The sequence below is a fragment of the Hypanus sabinus genome, chromosome 7, assembly GCF_030144855.1.
Source record: "Hypanus sabinus isolate sHypSab1 chromosome 7, sHypSab1.hap1, whole genome shotgun sequence".
Lineage (NCBI taxonomy): Eukaryota > Metazoa > Chordata > Chondrichthyes > Myliobatiformes > Dasyatidae > Hypanus > Hypanus sabinus.
The window spans coordinates 175,029,301-175,048,895 of record NC_082712.1 but is presented as its reverse complement, the minus strand read 5'-3'; the positions used below and the strand labels follow the sequence as shown (position 1 = coordinate 175,048,895).

At 41.4% G+C, this 19,595-nt stretch overlaps 1 protein-coding gene across 1 annotated transcript in view; it reads right to left on the bottom strand.

The window, feature by feature from the left end:
- LOC132397415 (spondin-1-like) overlaps positions 1-19,595 on the bottom strand; it is a 327,855-nt gene that overhangs the window by 262,040 nt on the left and 46,220 nt on the right. The window contains exon 6 of the mRNA XM_059976155.1: positions 3,781-3,929. Coding sequence (XP_059832138.1) covers positions 3,781-3,929 — 149 coding nt within the window. The remainder of the gene's footprint in view (positions 1-3,780; positions 3,930-19,595) is intronic.

Sequence of the window (19,595 nt, the reverse complement as noted above, 5' to 3'; positions counted from 1 at the left end):
GAGACCACAGCAAAGGATGCAGCAGAACTGCAGAAAAGGAGATTAGAATGCAAAATGCAGAAAATGTCCCTGAATGGTGCAAAAGTTAAAAATGATATTGATGTGACAAATCCTTCCACGATGCAAATGACTGTTGGTTCAAAGAAAAAAATTGCAGCAAGTATCACAAACAAGGCCATGTAGAGAGAGTGTGCAAGGCAGACAAAAAGCACAACCAAGTGAAAAGCCTTGAACACAAAACTAAGTACATACATAAAGTTACTGAATGTAAAATAGAATCAAACAACACAAAGTCTGACAAATTTGAACTGTTATGCCTAGGATCACATAATATTATTGAATCAGATCACAAAATCATCTGGATCACAATAGATGTCTGGTGTAAACCTGCAAATGGAGCTGGATATAGGGTCAGCTTTGTCCATAATTCCAGAGGCTGACTGCAACCATTAGAGAAGACTTCAGTGATGCTGAAGACTTACACAGGTGAAAGGTGTCCCCATTCCCCATAGGCAAACAGAAAGTAAAGGTGATGTATTCACCATGGCAAAGAGTACATACTGACTTTGCTCTGCCATTCATGGACTCTGTGTTTCTGGTTGCTGTGGGTGCTCATTCGAAGTGGCCAGAGGTTATACTAATGAAGTCTCAGCAAAGACTGTCTCTGCTCTGAGGACAATCTTCACCAGAAATAGTTTACCAGAACAAATTGTGATTGACAACAGACCACAATACACGTCAGAAGAACTCCAACTGTTCATGAAGGAAAATGGCATCGGACATTTCAAGTCAGCTCCTCACCAACCAACGATGAATGGGTTGGCTGAAAGGTTTATCCAAACCTTCAAGAAGTCGATTAAAGTGATGGACAAGGAGGATATTTCTCTGTAGCCCAAGGTGGTGTATCAGAACTCTGTTCGTGCGATGACAAACACCTGCAATGCTGTCCATGAGCAGGATCTTGCATAGACCTCCTGAAACCAGGTCTATGAAGGGAAGTGCAGAATAAACATTTCAGCCAGTTGCCAAGTGAAATAGCAAGATGCTTCGAGACTGGACAGGAAATCCTAGCAGGTGATTATCGAGAAGACAAGTGGACACCCAGTAGTATAGCTACAAGAACTGGACCATTGATATATACACTGGATGTTAGAGATTAGACCAGATTCTAATGCTCAACTGAAGAACACACCTGAATTGACTGCATCCAACAAGATGAATGCATTACAGCCAGCAGACTTACCTCTCAGTGATGTGACTATCAGCACCGTGACGCAGGAAACTGAGAACATTGCTTTAGACAAGACACCTACCAAAACTGATGCTGCTCCACCTGCCTAACCCAATGCCACTCCACAGGTGCAGAGGCACTGTCTTGAAAGAAACCCAAAAATCTTGAGTGCCACCCAAAAGATTGAACTCTAGAACCTCTAGTTAATTATGGACTGTTACTGTGAAAGCATGTTTATTTGGAATATGGGTTTCTGGAAGGGAAATTGAATGTTTTGTACATATACAGTTTTATGGTACATTAATCTAAAGGGGAGGAAGTGTAATGTATGCACCTATTTCTTTTAGAGCAATGACCCACCCCTCACTTAGCACTACGAATTGATCTGTTGACTATGCATGCACAATTTTCTCTCTCCTGCTCTCGCGGCAATGTGAAAGTACCAGTTAAAGCCATCTCCCATGTGCGTGCTTTTATTTAATCGATGTGTAGTTGTGCACAGACACAACAGATACAATACAACCGATGGATGAATATGAAACATACAGTATATGTGGCTGGGATATCAACAAACAAAGAAAATCGGTGTGATAAAGGGAAAATTTTTGACAGAACTTACTTCAAGGTTTAAGAAAATCTGCCAAGCAGGACTCAATAATAAAAATATAACAAAGGCAATATATATTTTCACTGTACCCATGTTAATTATTTCTTTTGGCATAATATATTGGTCCAAAACTGATCTGGAAAATTTACAAAGCAAAATAAGAACTGAAATGACAAATTTTAAAAACACTATGTATACTTGAATACGCTTAGATTAACACTATCTAGGACAGAAGGAGGAAGAGGAATAACAGGCAGAAAAATTTATACAACAGTCAGCTAAAACTTCTAAGGATATATTTTCATCAACGAAACAGGATTCAGCACTCCATGCGAGCATATGCAATCCTGATAAGTTGCAGTCACCACTAAACTGAAATGAAAGCACAACCCCGAAAAATGAAGAAATTATCACTACAGAAATGTTAATCAATGGAAGAGCATGGCCCTCCATGGAAGACACCTCCATGATCTGAGCAGACTCGATGTCGACAAGGGAGTGTCAAACGCCTGGCTCAGAGTTGGAGACCTCTTTCCAGAAACAGAGGGGTTCCTTATAGCAATAGAGGACCAGGTGGTTAACACAAAAATACATAACAAATGACTGACAAATTCAAGATGATAAATGCAGAAAATGTCAAAGAGAAACCAGAAACACATTACAGGATCCTGTAGCAGTTTAACTCAATCTGATACTTATACAGGCACAAACAAACGGCAAACATCATTCACCAAAATCTTACTTATAAGTATAAACTCATAAAAGACACCATACCTTACTATGAATACAAGCCTGATCCAGTTTTAGAGTCAGAATCCCACAAATTAGATGGCAACATTATTACAGGTAAGGCAATCCATAATAACCGCCTGGATATAATAACACAGGATAAACAGGCAAGAACAATTTACTGAATAGATATCGCCATTCCAAACACACAGAACATACAGAAATCAATAAGTGAAAAGCACTAGAAATATGCAGAATTAAAAGAGGATGATGGGAACATGAACATTGTCTAGATAGCAATATCTACAACTGGTGTCTCCCAAAGTCACTTCACAATAGCTTTAAATAACTAACTCTACACAGCACTGCAATATTAATGTAAATCTCCAGAAAGCCACAATACTACTAGAATTGTTCAAAAATTCCCAGCAATCGAGAACTGAGAGTGCTTGAATATGCCCTTTCCTCAGGTTTTACCAGCTTGAGCTGAGAAAAAATGGAAATATTAATAGCCACCTACTTATAGACCGCTTTTCATGCAATGTTGTTCAAAGTGTTTTTACAATGGGATTAAGAACACACATGAAAATAAAATAAAAATAAACGTTAAATTAAAAATGAAAATAAAAACAAGAAGCTGTTAGTTAAATGCAGGATTAAATAAATGGGTTTTGAGCTGGTGTTTAAAATGGTCAGCTGAGTCTGCATCCCTTTTAGTTTTAGGTATTGAATTCCACAGCTTTGGAGCATAGTTCAAAAAAGCCAACCTGCCATTTATCTTTTGAGGGAAATGGTTTAAATTTAATAGACCAGAGGTAAAAAAAACCCTGAGAACTCAAGCAAGATTACAAAATGAAAATGATTTTGTGATGCACTTCTGTCCCAAACCATTAAGAGCTTTAAAAGCAGGTAAGATGACAGAACCTTAACATCAATTCTAAAGGCTAGAGGAAGCCAGTGCAGAGTAGTTAGGATGGGAGAGATATGTACAATTCAGTAAGTGTTTGAGGATGTATCTCCGCTCACTCTCGTTACATGTAATCGACATTGAGAACATGATATCCACACCTTCATTATATTTTGTGCAGACATTTCACATAAGCTTTGAGCACCACACCATCACCTCAATACAACTAATTGACCCTATTTGGCTGTATGCATGGATTAAGCTCTTCTGGTTTCAAACACGCCATTTGCCCTGGGGCTAACCTACCTTCTGTCGAATTTCTTCTTCCATCTTCACAGGGGAGCCCCACTCAGCGACCTGCCTTACCCCGTCACTGGCGAATCCCCCGTACTCCCACAGCATGTAGGACTTGGAGTGAGATGCCCCGATAATGGCAGACCAGTGTGTTGCAAATTCTGCATGTGGAGGAAAGAAGATTCATTGGATTATTAGTGTCCCAACTATAGTAGACACCTTCCCACAACTGAGCACATCTACATAGAATGCTATTGCAGGAAAGCAGCATTCCACCATCCAGGCCATGCTTTCTTCTCATGGCTGCCACCAGGATGGAGGTACAGGAGCCTTCAGACTCACATCACTTCAGGAACAGTTATTACCCCCAACTATCGGGCTCCTGAATCAGCATGGATAATTTCAAACACCTCAAAATGGAACTGGTTCACAACCTAGGAACTCACTTTTAATGACCTCACAAATCATGTTGCCAATATTTATTGCTTATTTATATATTATTTTGTTTTTTTTTGTATTTACAGCTTTGTTGTCTTTTACACATTAGCTGTTTGTATTTGCTGTGTTTCTTTGTTTTTTATTGTGAATGCCTGCAAGAACATCAGTCTCAGGGTTGTATATGATTCATATACATATATATCATGTATATACATATACATATATGTACTTTGAACTTTGAAAGCCCTGAAACAATACCACCAAAGATCCTTATGAAATGAGGCCTCAAAGTACTCCACTTCTCTCTGGACATCAGATCCAACCAGTTCCTCTCCACCACTATTCTCCTCCATTTGGCAGAACTGGTCCTCAATAATTTCTCCTTCAGCTCCTTCCATTTCCTTCAAACTAAAGGTGTAGCCATGGGCACTCACATGGGTCCCAGCTATGCCTGCCTTTTTGTCGGCTATGTGGAACAGTCTGGTATGACCTCCCAACTTTTCCTACTGTACGTTGACAATTACATGGGAGCTGTTTCCTGAACCCAGGCAGAGCTTGTTGACTTCATCATCTTTGCCTCTAATTTCCACCCTGCCTTCTCTGTCTCTGCAGATAACTTAGTCACTGAAATATTTTATGAATCCACCCCATTACCTGCCAAACTCAATGATTAAAACTGTGGTGAACTATGTGCCTGTCTGGACACGCCCCCTGCTGACTGCTCCTGTGGCTCCTCCTACAGGCCCCTGTATAAAGGCGATCTGAGGCCTATGCTCGGCCTCAGTCTCCAGGACGTAGTATGATGGTCACTCACTTCTGGTTCCTTCTTCCAGTCAATAAAAGCCGATATCTCGCCTTACGTCTCAGAGTGAGTTATTGATGGTGCATCAAAAACATAGAGTAAGCTTGAGATCAACGAGGTGCGAGCAGAAAGCAAGCAGGTGTTCAACACCAACTGCCTGCATTTGACCAGTCTCCTGTTTGCTTGCCACTACCAGAGTAAGGTGCAGGAGTTTGGGTATCAGACAAAATTTGATCAGCGTGGTTTGTGGATTGGACTCATTTGGAGAGGACTCTGCAGTTTGTGGTATATGTGTTTGTGGTATATGCCTTTTTATATTGCTATTAAACACCACTTTGATCAGGGCACTTCGACATGGACTGGTTCTGCCGTCTGCAGTCAAAGAACAACACAGCGCTAAGTTGAACTGAACCGAACTACACCGAGCATTCCCAGACTGTTCCAAGGACTGTACAGTTTGATGTTTAATAACCTGGGTGTTATTTGCTCATCTTTTCTCATTTGTGTGATTTGTTTTCTTCTTGCATGTTGGGTGCTTGGTGTTTTCTTTGAACAGCTTCCATGGCACTTCTTTGTTTTGTGGCTGCCTGCGGGAGGACGAGTCCCAGGGTTCTATACTGTATACATACTTCGATAATGAATCTACCTTGAAACTTTCAATCTTTGAATCCATAAACTGAGGTGCAGAAGTAGGGATGTCTTGCTAGAGTTATAGAGCATGGAACTTAGAACAGTACACTTGAGTTATAGGAAGAAGTTGACTAGATTAGAACTTTACTTCCTACAGATGAGAGGAGATTTGATAGAAATATGCAAAAATTATGAGGGGTATCGCTTGGATAAATGCAAGTGTTTTCCACCGACGTTGGGGTGAGACTACAACCTGACGTCATGGGTTAAGAATGAAAGGTGAAATGTTTAAGGAGAACATGAAGGGGAACTTCTTCACTCAGAAAGTGGTGAGAGTGTGGAACAGCCGGCCAGCAGAAATGGTAGATGTTGGTTTGATGTCAACATTTAAGAGAAATTTGGATAGGAATATGGATGGAAGGGGTATGGAAGACTATGCTTCTGGTGCAGGTAGATGGGACTCGGCAGATTAATAGTTCGGCATGGACTAGATAGGCCAAACGGCCTGTTTCGGAGCTGTAGTGTTCTATATCTCTGTGCATAACTAATTAAGGTAGAACAATAACAGAGTGCAGAATAAAGTGTAACAGCTACAGAGAAAGTGTGGTGTAGGTATTCAATAAGGTGCAAGGTCATAACAGTAGATTGTGAGGTTAAGGGTTCACCTTATTGTTCAAGAGATTCTTTCAAGGGTCTGATAACACTGGGAAAGAAGCTGCCTTTAAGCCTGGTGGTATATGCTTTCAGGCTTTTGTATCTTCTACACCAGGCATGGGCAAACTACGGCCCGCGGGCCATATGCGGCCCGTTAAGCTTTTTAATCCGGCCCGCAGAACTTGATGAAATTATATTAGTAAACCTTGTTAACGTTTTTTCCCCGCAATTCTGGCGTTTTCCCAATAGATGACGCACTCTATATACATTGACCTTTGTTGAGGTGCAGCGTATTACTCCACATTTGCGCTTTACTCTTTGTTCGGCTCGACCTATTTGTGTGAACAGGCATTCAGCGTCATGAACATCAACAAAGCCAGCCACAGATCCAAGTTAACTGACCAACACCTCAGATCCATCCTGAGAATTGCCACAACAAAACTAAATCCAGACTTTGATGCGCTGGCTAAAAAGGGAGACCAACAACACTGTTCCCACTGAAATTAAAAATAAGTTTTTTCGTTGTGTTATGTAAAAAATGCATTTGAAAATATTTTTTTCAATAAGCCTTACATGTTACATGTCATTTCTGTTAAGTGATGGACATGAGTAGTGCGCAGGTGCACGTACGTTCTCAAAATAAAAATGCGCTCCAGATCAAATAACGCGCTCCGCATACTGGCGCACTGTCACTGTTCTGTCTTTGTGCTGGTCATTGTTGAGTTTTGGCACAGGGGACAATTGAATAAGAAGGAGCAGGACAAGTGGACCTGCATCTCCTACCGTTTTTGAAATAAAGACAGTCAGGAGGAGAGTGATGATGATAATATCTTGAAGGATAACAGAATTTTCAGTGCTTTAAAATAATAACTGTTACTATTAAAAAAAGCTGTATTTTATTAATTTAATTTTCAGTGTTTTAAAAGTCATTTCAATAAATAGCTAAATACCATGGGACTTCAAAGACAGATATTTTGTTGTAATGCATTTGTTCATTTTCAATTGAAATGAAAGTACATGTTTTCTACATATCCCATGATATTTTATTTTCTCTTATGAGGTGTATTACCAAAACACTCCGTCCATCTGCTCCTGGTCCGGCCCCCCTGTCAAATTTTAGAACCCTTTGTGGCCCACAAGTCAAAAAGTTTGCCCACCCCTGTTCTACACAGTGGAAGAGGGAGAAAAGAGAAAGTTTAGGGTATGTGGGGGATCTTTGATTATGCTAGATGTTTTACTGAGGAACCTAAAATTACAGACAGAGTCAATGGAGGGGAGGCCAGTCCCCGTGAGGTGCTGAGCCATGTCCACAACCCTCGGCAGTTCCTTGAGGTCACAGGCAGAGCTGTTGCCATACCAAGCCTCCAAAATTGTGGGAAGAACGAAATTTCAAGATTAATGTATCTTTATAGTGAATAGGTGGTCAGAATCAGAATTAATATCACTGGCATATGTCATGAAATTTGTTGACTTTACGGCAGCAATACAATGCAATACATAATAGAGAAAAAAATTGAATTATGGTAACTATATATATTAAATAGTTAAATTAACTAAGCATTGCAAAAATACAAATAAAAAAGTAATGAGATAGTGTTCAATTCTTAATAACAGATGCCATCTTTCTGAGGCATCACTCTTTGAAGATGACCTGGATGCTATGGGGGCCAGTGCCCATGCTGAAGACAGCTAAGTTTACAACTCTGCAGCTTATTTCAATCCTGCGCAGTAACTCTCCTCACACACACCAGGCAGAGATGCAGTCAGTTAGAATGCTCTCCACAGTACATCTGTAGAAATTTGCAAGTGTCTTTGGTGACATACAAAATCTCCTCAAAATGAAATATAGCCATTGTTGTGCCTTCTTTGTAACTGCATCAATATGTGGGGCCCAGGATAGATCCTCAGAGATGTTGACACCCAGGAACTTGAATTTGCTCACTCTTTCCACTTCTGATTCCTCAATGAGGACTGGTGTATTTTTCCTCATCTTGTTCCTTATGAAGTCTATAATCAGTTCATCAGGATCCATTGACTCTATTAGCCCATGAGGACCACAACCTTGTCGTAGTTTGGAGGCTTGTGGGCTTTCGTGACCTGGACAGGGTTGGCTGGAATCAGGGCTTTATGCATTGACTCTTGTTAGGGTCACCCATGCCAAACAGGGCAAAGGGCAAAGGCCAGACTGAGTAATCCAACTGTCCTCCAGGTTTGGGGTTTCAGCTCAGGGCTAACATCTCTGACTGATCAAAATGCAATTGTTATGGAAACAGCATGAAGAATCCTTTTATATTTTTATATTTGAGTTCAACAGTATTCCTGAGTCTCCACCCGGGACTTGCATGACTGACAGTAGTGAAAACCGAGAGGGAGCTACTGACATGATGAAGGAACCCTGAACACTGTCAGAGATCAGAGATAGAAGACCTTCATTGCTAACCTAAACAACAGCAGCATAACAGGCAGTAAATATTGATTCATTGAGCCCTTGATCAGAACTCTTATTTACAAGAATGAACCGTGCAATGCCTTTTCATTCCTACATTTGAAAACAAAGCATTTTTTGTTAAATTGCACTTTTTAAGATCAATAGCACTGATGTGGCTCCCCAAGTGGTACAGAACTAACATCAGAGATCAGGACTGAGCTTGTGTCATTGGAGCTGAGAGCCAGTGGTGCTGTATTATTCATCGCCGAGTTCCATTTCCTTTGCTTTCTGAAGAGAGCATGCTTTCAGAATATATTAACCGAGTTCTTGTATGTTTACAATGAACCTCGACACTTGCTCAAACCCCATCCCAACTGACCTTGTGTCGTCAATAGATGCTTTGTAACAAGGGTAATAATTGGCCAGGCGTTTTTTTCCTCCTTTCTTGCTTCTCCCAGGAGATGACAAATTCCTGGGTGGGCTGGGGAATGTTTACATCGTGACTCACCAGGGAATCGCTAATGTGTGGGGCTAATTGGAAGGTACAAGGACTCAATAATCATTCCCATTGTTTGTCTGTTCACACCAGAGTTGAGAAATCACACACGTCAGAAATGATTGAACAGGCCTGGTGATCCCTCTTGCTTCTCAGTCCTTGTAATTATAAAGGGGTTCAGCAGGGTTGGTGTGCTGGATACACATCATTACATAGAGAAAATCTGCGAGTAACTTTAGAAACTGGAGACTAAAGAATGCCTCCATTTAGGAAACAAAAACAGCTTAGAATATTGAAAATTAAAGCATAGTCCAGGACGTTCTGCTCAGAATATTCACATAGAAGAGAGAACATAGCACAGTACAGGCCCTTCAGCCCACAATGTTGTACTGACCTTTTAAACATACTCCAAAATCAATCTAATTCTTCCCTCCCACATAACCCTTGACATTTCTATCATCCATGTGCCTCTCTCAGGGTCTCTTAAATGTCCCTGATGTATCTGCCTCTATCACCACTTCTGGCAGGGCATCCCATCATTGTCTAAAAATATTTACCCTCTGATATCCCCCACCCCGTGTTACTTTCCTCTGAACACCTTAAAATCATACTCCCTCATAATAACTATTTCTGCCCTGGGGGAAATAAGTCTCTGGCTGTCAATGTAATCTATGCCTCTTACCTGATACACCTCTATCATGTCACCTCTCACCCCTCTTTGCTCCAAAAAGGAAAGCCCAAGCTCACTCAACCTTTCAAGTTCAGTTTGTTGTCATTCAGCTGTAGACAGGTATATCACCAAACAGAACAACTTTTCTCCAGAGCGAGTTGCACAACATAGTGCATATACCTGTAACTCTCTCTCACACGCACACACACACACACACACTCTACATAAAGTAATATTGCCACAAATAAATTAACAAATAATAAGGTACATTACGACGCAAGTTTAAAAAGCAAACAGGTGTGTCATGCATAATGAGACCTGGGTGGAGGCAGGGAGTTCAGTCGTCTCACGGCCTGGGGGAAAAGCTGTTCCCTGCCTGACTGTGGGAGGTCAAAGAGATCGCTGGACGGATGGGAGGGATCATTGACGATGCTGAGGGTCTTGCGTACCCAGCACTCCAGATATATATCACTAATGGGTGGAAGAGAGATCCTGATATAATAGTCTGTTGCGTGCACTCCCAGAAACTTTGGGCTGTGAACTCTGTCCACGGAAGGGACATTTATGTGTAGTGAGGAGTGGTCTGCCTGTTCCTTCCTAAAGACCTCTTGGTCTTGTCCATATTGAGACTCAAGTTTTGTGCCAACTCCATTCTACCAACTGCTCTATCTCCTCTCTGTACGGCACCACATCATCATTGTTGACGAGACCAGTCACAGCTGTGTCATCAGTGAACTTGATGATTTGGTTTGAATTGGACCAGCAGTACAGTCATACATCTGTAGTCTGAGAAGTTTCTGCCAGCGTGGACTGACTGTGGCCTTTCTGTCAAGAAGCCCAAGATTCAGTGACAGAGAGCAGTGTTGACACCCAATGAAGACAGCTTATCCCTCCTTCTGAGGGATGATTGTACTAAATGATGAGCTGAAGTCAATAAACAGCATCCTGGTGTATGAGGCACCATTTCCTAGGTGGGAGAGGACAGAGTGGATTGCAAATACCATGACATCATCAGAGGACCCATTTGAGTGAAAAGAGAACTGGAAATAGTCCAAGCAGCAGGAAGATGGGGTTTAATGCAATCCACAACATTCAAAGCACTTTATTATTTTTCAGGTCAGTGCCAAAGGATGGTAGTCATCTTGGGCACTGGTATGATCAGTACCTTACTGGTATGATCAGTACTGGTATGATCTGCACCTTAAAGCCTGCAGGAACAGTGGACTATTCTAGAGAGATGTTGAAGATGTCTGTTGGAACTTCAGTTAACTGTCCCTGACAATCCCTCAGCATCCGACCAGGTATGTTGTCAAGTGTTATGGTCTCTAGTGTCACAGAGATGGCTGTAAATTCTCTGAATAATCCCAATTTGCCCTCCTGATTGCGTAGTAAAGCACCACTCTTGCAAACCTGAGAGCTGTTTTATCCCCCAGTCTGAGGGCAGCCTCCTGATTTCCCAGCCATGCCCAGACCTCTGCCATCAACCCTCTCATCCGATTTGCCCTCACATAGCTGTGTTTCATAACAACGGCATCCTTAATGCACTTCTGTGTAGACATTCACAGATCCCGCAGATTCATCGACGTTAAAGTGATGGTCATAGGTAACCACCTCACTTAATCAGCTCCAGTCCGTGTTTTCAAAACGGTTCTGAGTTGCTGAGTTTCTCTGCCTGACCAGGTCTTTATCTCCCTTTGAACTGGTTTGACTTGTTTAATCAGTGGACTGTAAGCAGGAATTAGCAGGGTATCCGAGGTGGGGCTGACGAGCTTTCTTGTATGCAAGCACCGGGGAATGTAGATATAAACCAGGTCACCTCTGGTAGCAAAGTCAACATGCTGAATTTAGGCAGGGCTGTTTTTAAGTTAGCATGGTTGAAGTCTCCAGCAACAATAAAGTTTGGGCTGGGTGGCTTGCTGGCCACTGACGGTGCTGGAGAGCTTACGCAGTGCTTCCCCAGCATTAGCATGGTGGGAGGGTACATGGCTACAATCACACTGGCAGTGAACTCCCTCAGTAAATAGAAGGGTCTGCACTTCACCATTAAGAGCTCTACCATAGTCCAACAGACCTGCTGTGTGAAGTGGATGGTGTCTGATCCAGACTGCATACTGGTAGAAGTACATGCACGTGGACAAACACATCCACCGCTTCTGCTGGCAGCTTATTCCACACTTGCACCACCCTCTCGTGAGCACATTCCTCCTCAGACTCCCCTTAAATCTTTCAGTTTTCGCACTTACCCTAGGACCGGATGAATTCATAGCCTGCAATGGAGGGGCTAGTGCACTGGATTGGAGAAAGCTGCAGCAAGTCACTAACTCAACCATTTCCAAAATGGGCACTAGCTTCCCCAACGCTGAGGACGTCATCAAAAAGCAATACCTCAAAAAGATAGCATCTGTTATTAAGGACCCCATCACTCAAGACTTGCCCTCCTCTCATCATGGAGGAGAATGAAGGCACACATTCAACATTTCAGGAACACCATCGGATTTCTGAATGGACAATGAACCCATGTTTTCTTTGCTTTTCTTTTGCATTACTTATTTAATTTAATTTACATATATATCTTATTATAATTTATAGTATTCTTATCATGCATTGCAATGTACTGCTGCTGCAAAACAACAAACATTACAATGTATGACAGTGAAATAAATTTATTATGATTTTGTATACCTCTATCAAAGTAAATTTATTAGCAAAATATGTGTTATGTCACCAAATAGAACAGATTCTGAAATATTTCATCTTGAGACATAATTTGAAATTTAAAGAAATGACAAGATTTTGAGCAAGGTTCAGAGAAGAGAAGCTGAAAGGCTGCGGGAAGTCTGAAAAGATAATCAGAAGGTGGGAGGATATCTGTATGGAGCTTGAACTCTTGACAGTCTTTGTGATTCTACGCAGTTACAACCTCCAGATGTCATGCTTTGTATTGTCTGCTGCTTTGTGAAATGGCTTTAAGCTTCTGTCGCTCACAAATGCTTGTTACTCATTCCTCTGTCCACTATCTCACACAGATTCTAATCAGCAAAGTGCCTGTAAGGAATGTCACTTGAGCACTTTAAATACTTGACTATAAACGTGCTCGGGATTCATTCCTGGAATAACTGAACTCGTAGCTGGATTTCCCTGCCAACTAATCTGCCGTTTACTAATTAATCACAAGAAAGTGATGTGCAAATATTGGAGATGAGAAAGTCCCACTGAACTAGAAGGTGGACAGAGTAAGTTTACAAGGAGTTGTCAGGACTCAAGAACCTGAAAAACAGCTCGAAGTACAAAGGAAATTTATTATTAATGTACACACGTCACCATATACAACCCTGAGAGTCATTTTCTTGTAGGCATACTCAATAAATTCATAACAGAATAATAACCGTAACAGGATCAATGAAAAAGCACACCAACTTGGGCGTTCAACCAGAGTGCCACTGTGCAAATACAAAAAGAAGGAAATAATAATAAGCAAGCAATAAATATTATGAGATGAAGAGTCCTCGGAAGTGAATATGTAGGTTGAGGAAACATTTCAATGATGGGGCAAGATAAGTTGAGTGAAGTTATCCTCTTTGGTTTAGGAGCCTGATGGCTGAGTGGTAGTAACCTGGTGGTGAGAGTCCTGAGGCTCCTGTGCCTTCCTGATGGCAGCAGAAAGAAGAGAGCATGTCTTGAGTGGTGGGGCTCCATGATAATGAATGTTGTTTAATGTGACAATGCTTTGTGTATAAGTAAAATCAATGTGCTCAATAATGCGGAGGGCTTTACTCGTGATGGACTGGGCCGTATCCACTTCATCACAGATGGATAGACCTATAGTTGGAATAGATTAAGAATTTATTTCTTGTAAAGTGGTAGAATGGGGGGGGGGGGTTGATAGAGGTATACAATGGTGTGATGGGGTTTTGACAGGGGTATAGGCAGTTCCAAACTGTAGTCCAAGATCTTGCATTTGGACCATAGCCCTCCAGACCATTCCAATCTATGTACCTATGCAAATTACTCTAAAGTGTTGAAATTGAATCCGTATCCACCACTTGAAATGACAGCTCGTTCCACAATCTCAGTGAAAAAGCTCCCCCCAAACATTTCACCTTTCACCCTCATTCTCTTACACACTAGGGAATAAAATCTTATCCCATCATACCCTTTAACTCAAGTCTTCAAGTCCTGGCAATATCCTTGTAGATTTTTGCTGCACTCTTTCAAACTTATTGATATTTTTCCTGTAGGAAGGTGACCAGAACAGCTCGCAATACTCCAAATTAGACCTCCCCAGTGTCTTATACAGTTTCAATGTAACATCCCAATTTCTGTGCTCAGTACTTTGATTTATGAAGGCCATTGTGCCAAAAGTTCACTTAACAACTCTATCTATAAGTAATGCCACTTTCAAGGAATAATTTCCTCTGTTCTGCTGTACTCTGCAGTGTCTAAATACTTATCATGCAAGTCCGATTCTGGTTTGGTCTCTCAAAGTACAACACCTCGCACTTGTCTGCATTAAATTCCATCTGTTATTTTTCTGCACATTTTTCCAGTTGGTGCAGATCCCATTGCAAGCTTTGATAGTCTTCCTTGCCAACCATTACACCTCCAGTCTTGGTGCATTCCACAGATTTGCTGATCCAATTTACCACATTGTCATCCAGATCATTGATATAGATGACAAACAACATTGGACCCAGCACTGATCCCTACAGCACTCTACGAGTCACAGATCTCCAGTCAGAGAGACAACCATCTACTACCACACTCTGGTTTTACACACAAAGCCAATATCTGAAAAAAATCACTACCCCTACCTGAATGCCACGTGACTGAACCTTCTTGACCAACTTTCCTTGCAGGACCTTGTCAAAGGCCTTGCTAAGATTCATGAACATAGCATCCACCGCCTTCCCGTCATCAGCTTCTCTGGTAACTTCCCTGAAAAGCTCTGTAAGATTAGGCAGACATAACCTACCACACACAAAGTCATCCTAATCAGTCCCTGTTTATCCAAACACTTAAATATCTGATGCTTTAGAATACCTTCCGATAACTTACCTACTACTGATATCAGGCTCACCAGCCTATAATTTCCCAGTTTATTTTCAGAGCCTTACCCTTAACAATGGAACAATATCAGTTATCCTCCAATCCTCTGGCATCTCACCCATAACTAAGGATGTTTTAAATACCTTTGCTAAGACTCTAGCAATTTCTGCAGCAACCTCCCACAGGGTCCCACAAGTTGTTTATTAATGCAAACAACACATTTCGCTGCATGTCTTGATATACATCTATTATTGAGAGATCAGCAGTGGAAAGAGTGAGCAGTTTCAAGTTCTTAAGTGTTAACATCTCTGAGGATCTATCTTGAGCCCAACATATTGATGCAATTATAAAGAAGGCACGGCAGCAGCTATATTTCATCAGGAGCTTGAGGAGACTTGGTATGACACCAAAGACATTTGACAATTTCTACAGATGTGCTGTAGTGAGCATTCTAACTGGTTGCATTACTGTCAGGTATGGAAAAGCCACTGAAAAGGATCAGAAAAAGTGACTGAAAGTTGTAAACTCAGCCAGCTCCATCATGGGCACTAGTCACCCCCACCATAGAAAACATCTTTAAAAGGCAATGCCTCATAATAGTCACCCGCCACCCAGGACATGCCCTCTTCTCATTGACACCACTGGAAGGGAAGTACAGGAGCCTAAACGTGCACACTCATAGCTTAGGGAGCAGTTTCTTCCCCTCTGCTGTCAGATTTCTGAAAGGAAAATGAAGCCATGTACACTATTTTTTACTTCATTTCCCTATCTTTTTGTCCTACTAATTTCATTTTATATATATAGACACACATATACATATACACACTTCTTATTGTATTTATAGTTTTCTTATTATGTAGTACAATGTACTGCTGCCACAAAACACCAAATTTCATGACCTATGCCATTGATATTGAACCTGATTCTGATTCAGATTCTGGCACGTGGTAAGCAGGTGAATCGGAATCCAGGAGTCATCACTTAGCAGCTTAACAGCCAAAGTTTATTAGCAAACACGGTCAAATCAATAAAATAGGATGAAATTGGTGCATAAAACTCTTGCAACTGGAGTGAGCCAGTAGGCCAGAACTATGACCATTACACATTCTGCCATTGCTAGTTGTGCACAGAGTGAGAGTGTCTCATCACTGATTAAGCACAATTCCACAACAAATCTCTTGGACTACAGTAATTGCTGACAAAGTCAACCCAATACTGAATTGATTCCACAGCTTATGGACTAACTTTTAGGGACTCTAAAACTCATGCTTCAGATATAAATTGTTTATTTATCATTATGATTTTTATTTTATTTTATTTTAGTACTTGCACAGTTTGGTGCCTTTTCCACATTAGTTGTTTCTCTGTCTCTGTTGTATGCAGTTTTTCATTGATTCTATTGTGTTTCTTTCTATCTATTGTGAATGCCCACGAGCAAATGAATCTCAGGGTAGTATATGGTGACATATAAGATCACAAGACCATAAGACACAGGAACAGAATAAGGCCATTTGGCCCATCAATGCCTTCTGTGGCTGATCTACCCATGGACTCAGCACCATCTAATGAACGCTTCATTATACAATGAATTCTGATGAAGGGTCTCAGCCCAAAACTTCGACTGTTTATTCTTCTCCATAAATGCTACCTGACCTGTTGAGTTCCTCCAGTATTTTGCATGTGGTGCTCTGGATTTCGAGTAGCTTGTGTTTATGGTTTTCAGCTACGCACACAGCTTTACCCAATAGCCCTTCATTCCCCTTGCTGTGCATACAAATGTGCCTTAAATTAACATAATGAGATAGCCGCTACTGCTTCCCAGGGCAGAGAATTCACTACTTTCTGGAAAAAACAGTTTCTCCTCATCTTCATCCTAAATCTTTTCCCTGAATCCTGAGGCTACGTCACCTAGTTCTAGTCTCACTTACCAGCAGAAACAATTAGCCTGTCTCTATCTTATCTATTCCCTTAATAATTTTATATGCTTCTATAAAGATCCTCTCCCATAGTTCAGAATTCTAGAGAGTACAGTATATACCCTGCTGACTCAATCTCTCCTCATAGGCTGAAGGAACTCAACAGGTCGGACAGCATCCGCCAGGACTGACAAAGTGTCTCGGCCCGAAATGTTGACTGTTCATTTCCACAGATGCTGCCCAACCTGCTGAGTTCCTCCAGCTTGTTGTGCGTGTTGCCTTGACCCCAGTATCTGCGGAGTATTTTGTGTCTCCTCATGGGCTAACCCCTTCATCTCCAGAATTAACCTGCTGAACGTTCTCTGCACCACCTTCAAAGCCAGTATACCTTTCCTTCAGTTTAATTATGTTTTTCTTATAACAGGGTGATCAAAACTGAACACAGTACTCCAAATTGCCTCACCAATGACTTCTACAACTGCAAACACAATGTCCTGCCCCTATCTAGCCATCTGAATATTTCCAGAGCAACACACACAAAATGCAGTCCTATGAAGGGTCTCAGACCCTATGATGGGTCTCTAGTTATTCATCTCTGTAGACGCTGCCTGACCTGCTGAGTTCCTTCAGGATTCTGTGAGAGTTGCTCTGGGTTTCCAGCATCTCCAGAATCCCTTGTGTTTCTGAGGGAGGATCTGCTGAAGGCATACATACATGTGAGGGGCGCTGATAGGAACGACAACAGGAAACCTTTCCACATGGTGCAAGGATCAAGGACATGTACATGTTCGCTGATGACACCACCGTTGTGGTGGTGTATCAAAGGTGGTGATGAATCAGCATGCAGGAGGGAGAGATTGAAAATTTGTCGCAGTGGCGTAATCATAACAACCTCCCACTCAATGTCAATAAGACCAAGGCACAGATAGTAGGCTTCATGAGAGGCAAACCAGAGGTCCATTGGAGAATCAGAGGTAGAAAAGGTCAGTGACTTTAAATTCCTGGGTGTCACTATCTCAGAGGACCTGTCCTGGACCCATCATATAATTGTAAAGAAAACATGACAGTGCCTCTACTTCCACAGGAATCTGCAGAGATCAGGCATGTCATCAAACATGTTGGCAAGCGTCTATAGCTGTATGGTGGAAAGTGTGCTGTCTGGCTGCATTACAGCCTGGTAAGGGAACACCAATGCCTTTGAGCGGAAAATCCTGCAACAGGTAGTGAACTCTGCCTAGTACATCACAGGTAAAACCCTCCCAATCATCGAGCACATCTACAGGAAACAGTACTGTAGAAGCACAAATACAAATAGAAAAGCAGCATCCATCATCAGAGATCCTCACCACCCAGGCCGTGCTCTTTTCTCACTGCTGCCATCAGGTAGAAGGTACAAGAGCCTCAGGACTAAGGTTTAAGAGCAGTTACTACCCATTAAGCATTAAGCTCTTGAACAAGTGGATAACTACACTCATTTAAGGACTCTTCTGTAATTGTTATTTCATGCTCATTATTTATATCTGCATTTTCAAAGTTTAGTTGCAGTTTACATTTCTTGATATTTATAGTTTACAGATGATGTTTGCAGTTACCATTCTATAGATTTGCTAAGTATGCTCACAGAAAAAGAATCTCAGGGTTGTATGTGGTGACATGTATGTACTCTGAGAATAAATTTCACTTTAAACTCTGAGACAGAGCTTTCCAAATCAGAATGAGAATCAGGTTTACTTTGACTGTCTCATTGAATGTGACCGGCATTCTGATAGGCCCTAATGAAGGGTCTCTGCCTGATATGTCAACTGTTGATTCCTTTCCATAAATGCTGCCTAGGCTACTGAGTTCCTCCAGCATGTTGTGCGTGTGTTGCTCTGCATTTCCAGCATTTGCAAAATCTCGTGTTGATGAGTAATTCCAGATCTGTTTTAATTTATTACAGATTTCCAATGTTTGTTGTGATTTTCTATTACTGAATGTGATTTATTTCAATCTTAAATTTGAGTAAACCAAATTAGAAAGACTTTGGTCGATTGGGATCCTAAATTGAAAGCTATGATTAACTTTTAAAACAGCACTTTGTTTACAATATCTAAACTTACAGGCCAAGAAGAGAATTCAGCTAGTATTAGGACACAGGAAAATAGTTATAAACAAAAGGAGCAGTAATCTTAGGATTAAGACATTCTGCCCATCAAGTCTGCTCTATGATAGTCCTCTCAAACCCATTCTCCTGCCTTCTCCTGTTGACCTCTGTTACCCTGACTAATCAAAATTGTTGTTCAATAAAGTTCAATTGAGTAGCCTGTGTGCTGGCATCCTGGTGCATTCTGCACTGTCCCTCAATAACAAACCCAGCAATTATCACAGGCAAAATGCTCACCACCATTGAGCGTACTTACAATGACTGTGGCTTCAAAAACACAGCATCCATTATCAAGGACCCCGACCATCCAGGCCATGCCCTCATCTCACTACTACCATTGGCAGGAAGTACAGAAAACATCTAAAAGATTGTTCCAAGACAGATAGTCTGGTGGGACGGGCAGATTGGTGGCTTACAAAATCTAAAGCTAAATTTGAGTATCATGATGGTGCAGCTATTTGTGCAATACTGTTATAGCTCAGAATGTTCTGCTGAAGGGTTTCAGTCTATAACATCATCTGTACATTTTTCCATTGATGCTGCCTGGCCTGCTGAGTTTCTCAAGCATTGAGGGTGATGCTCAGAACGATTGGAGCTCACAGTC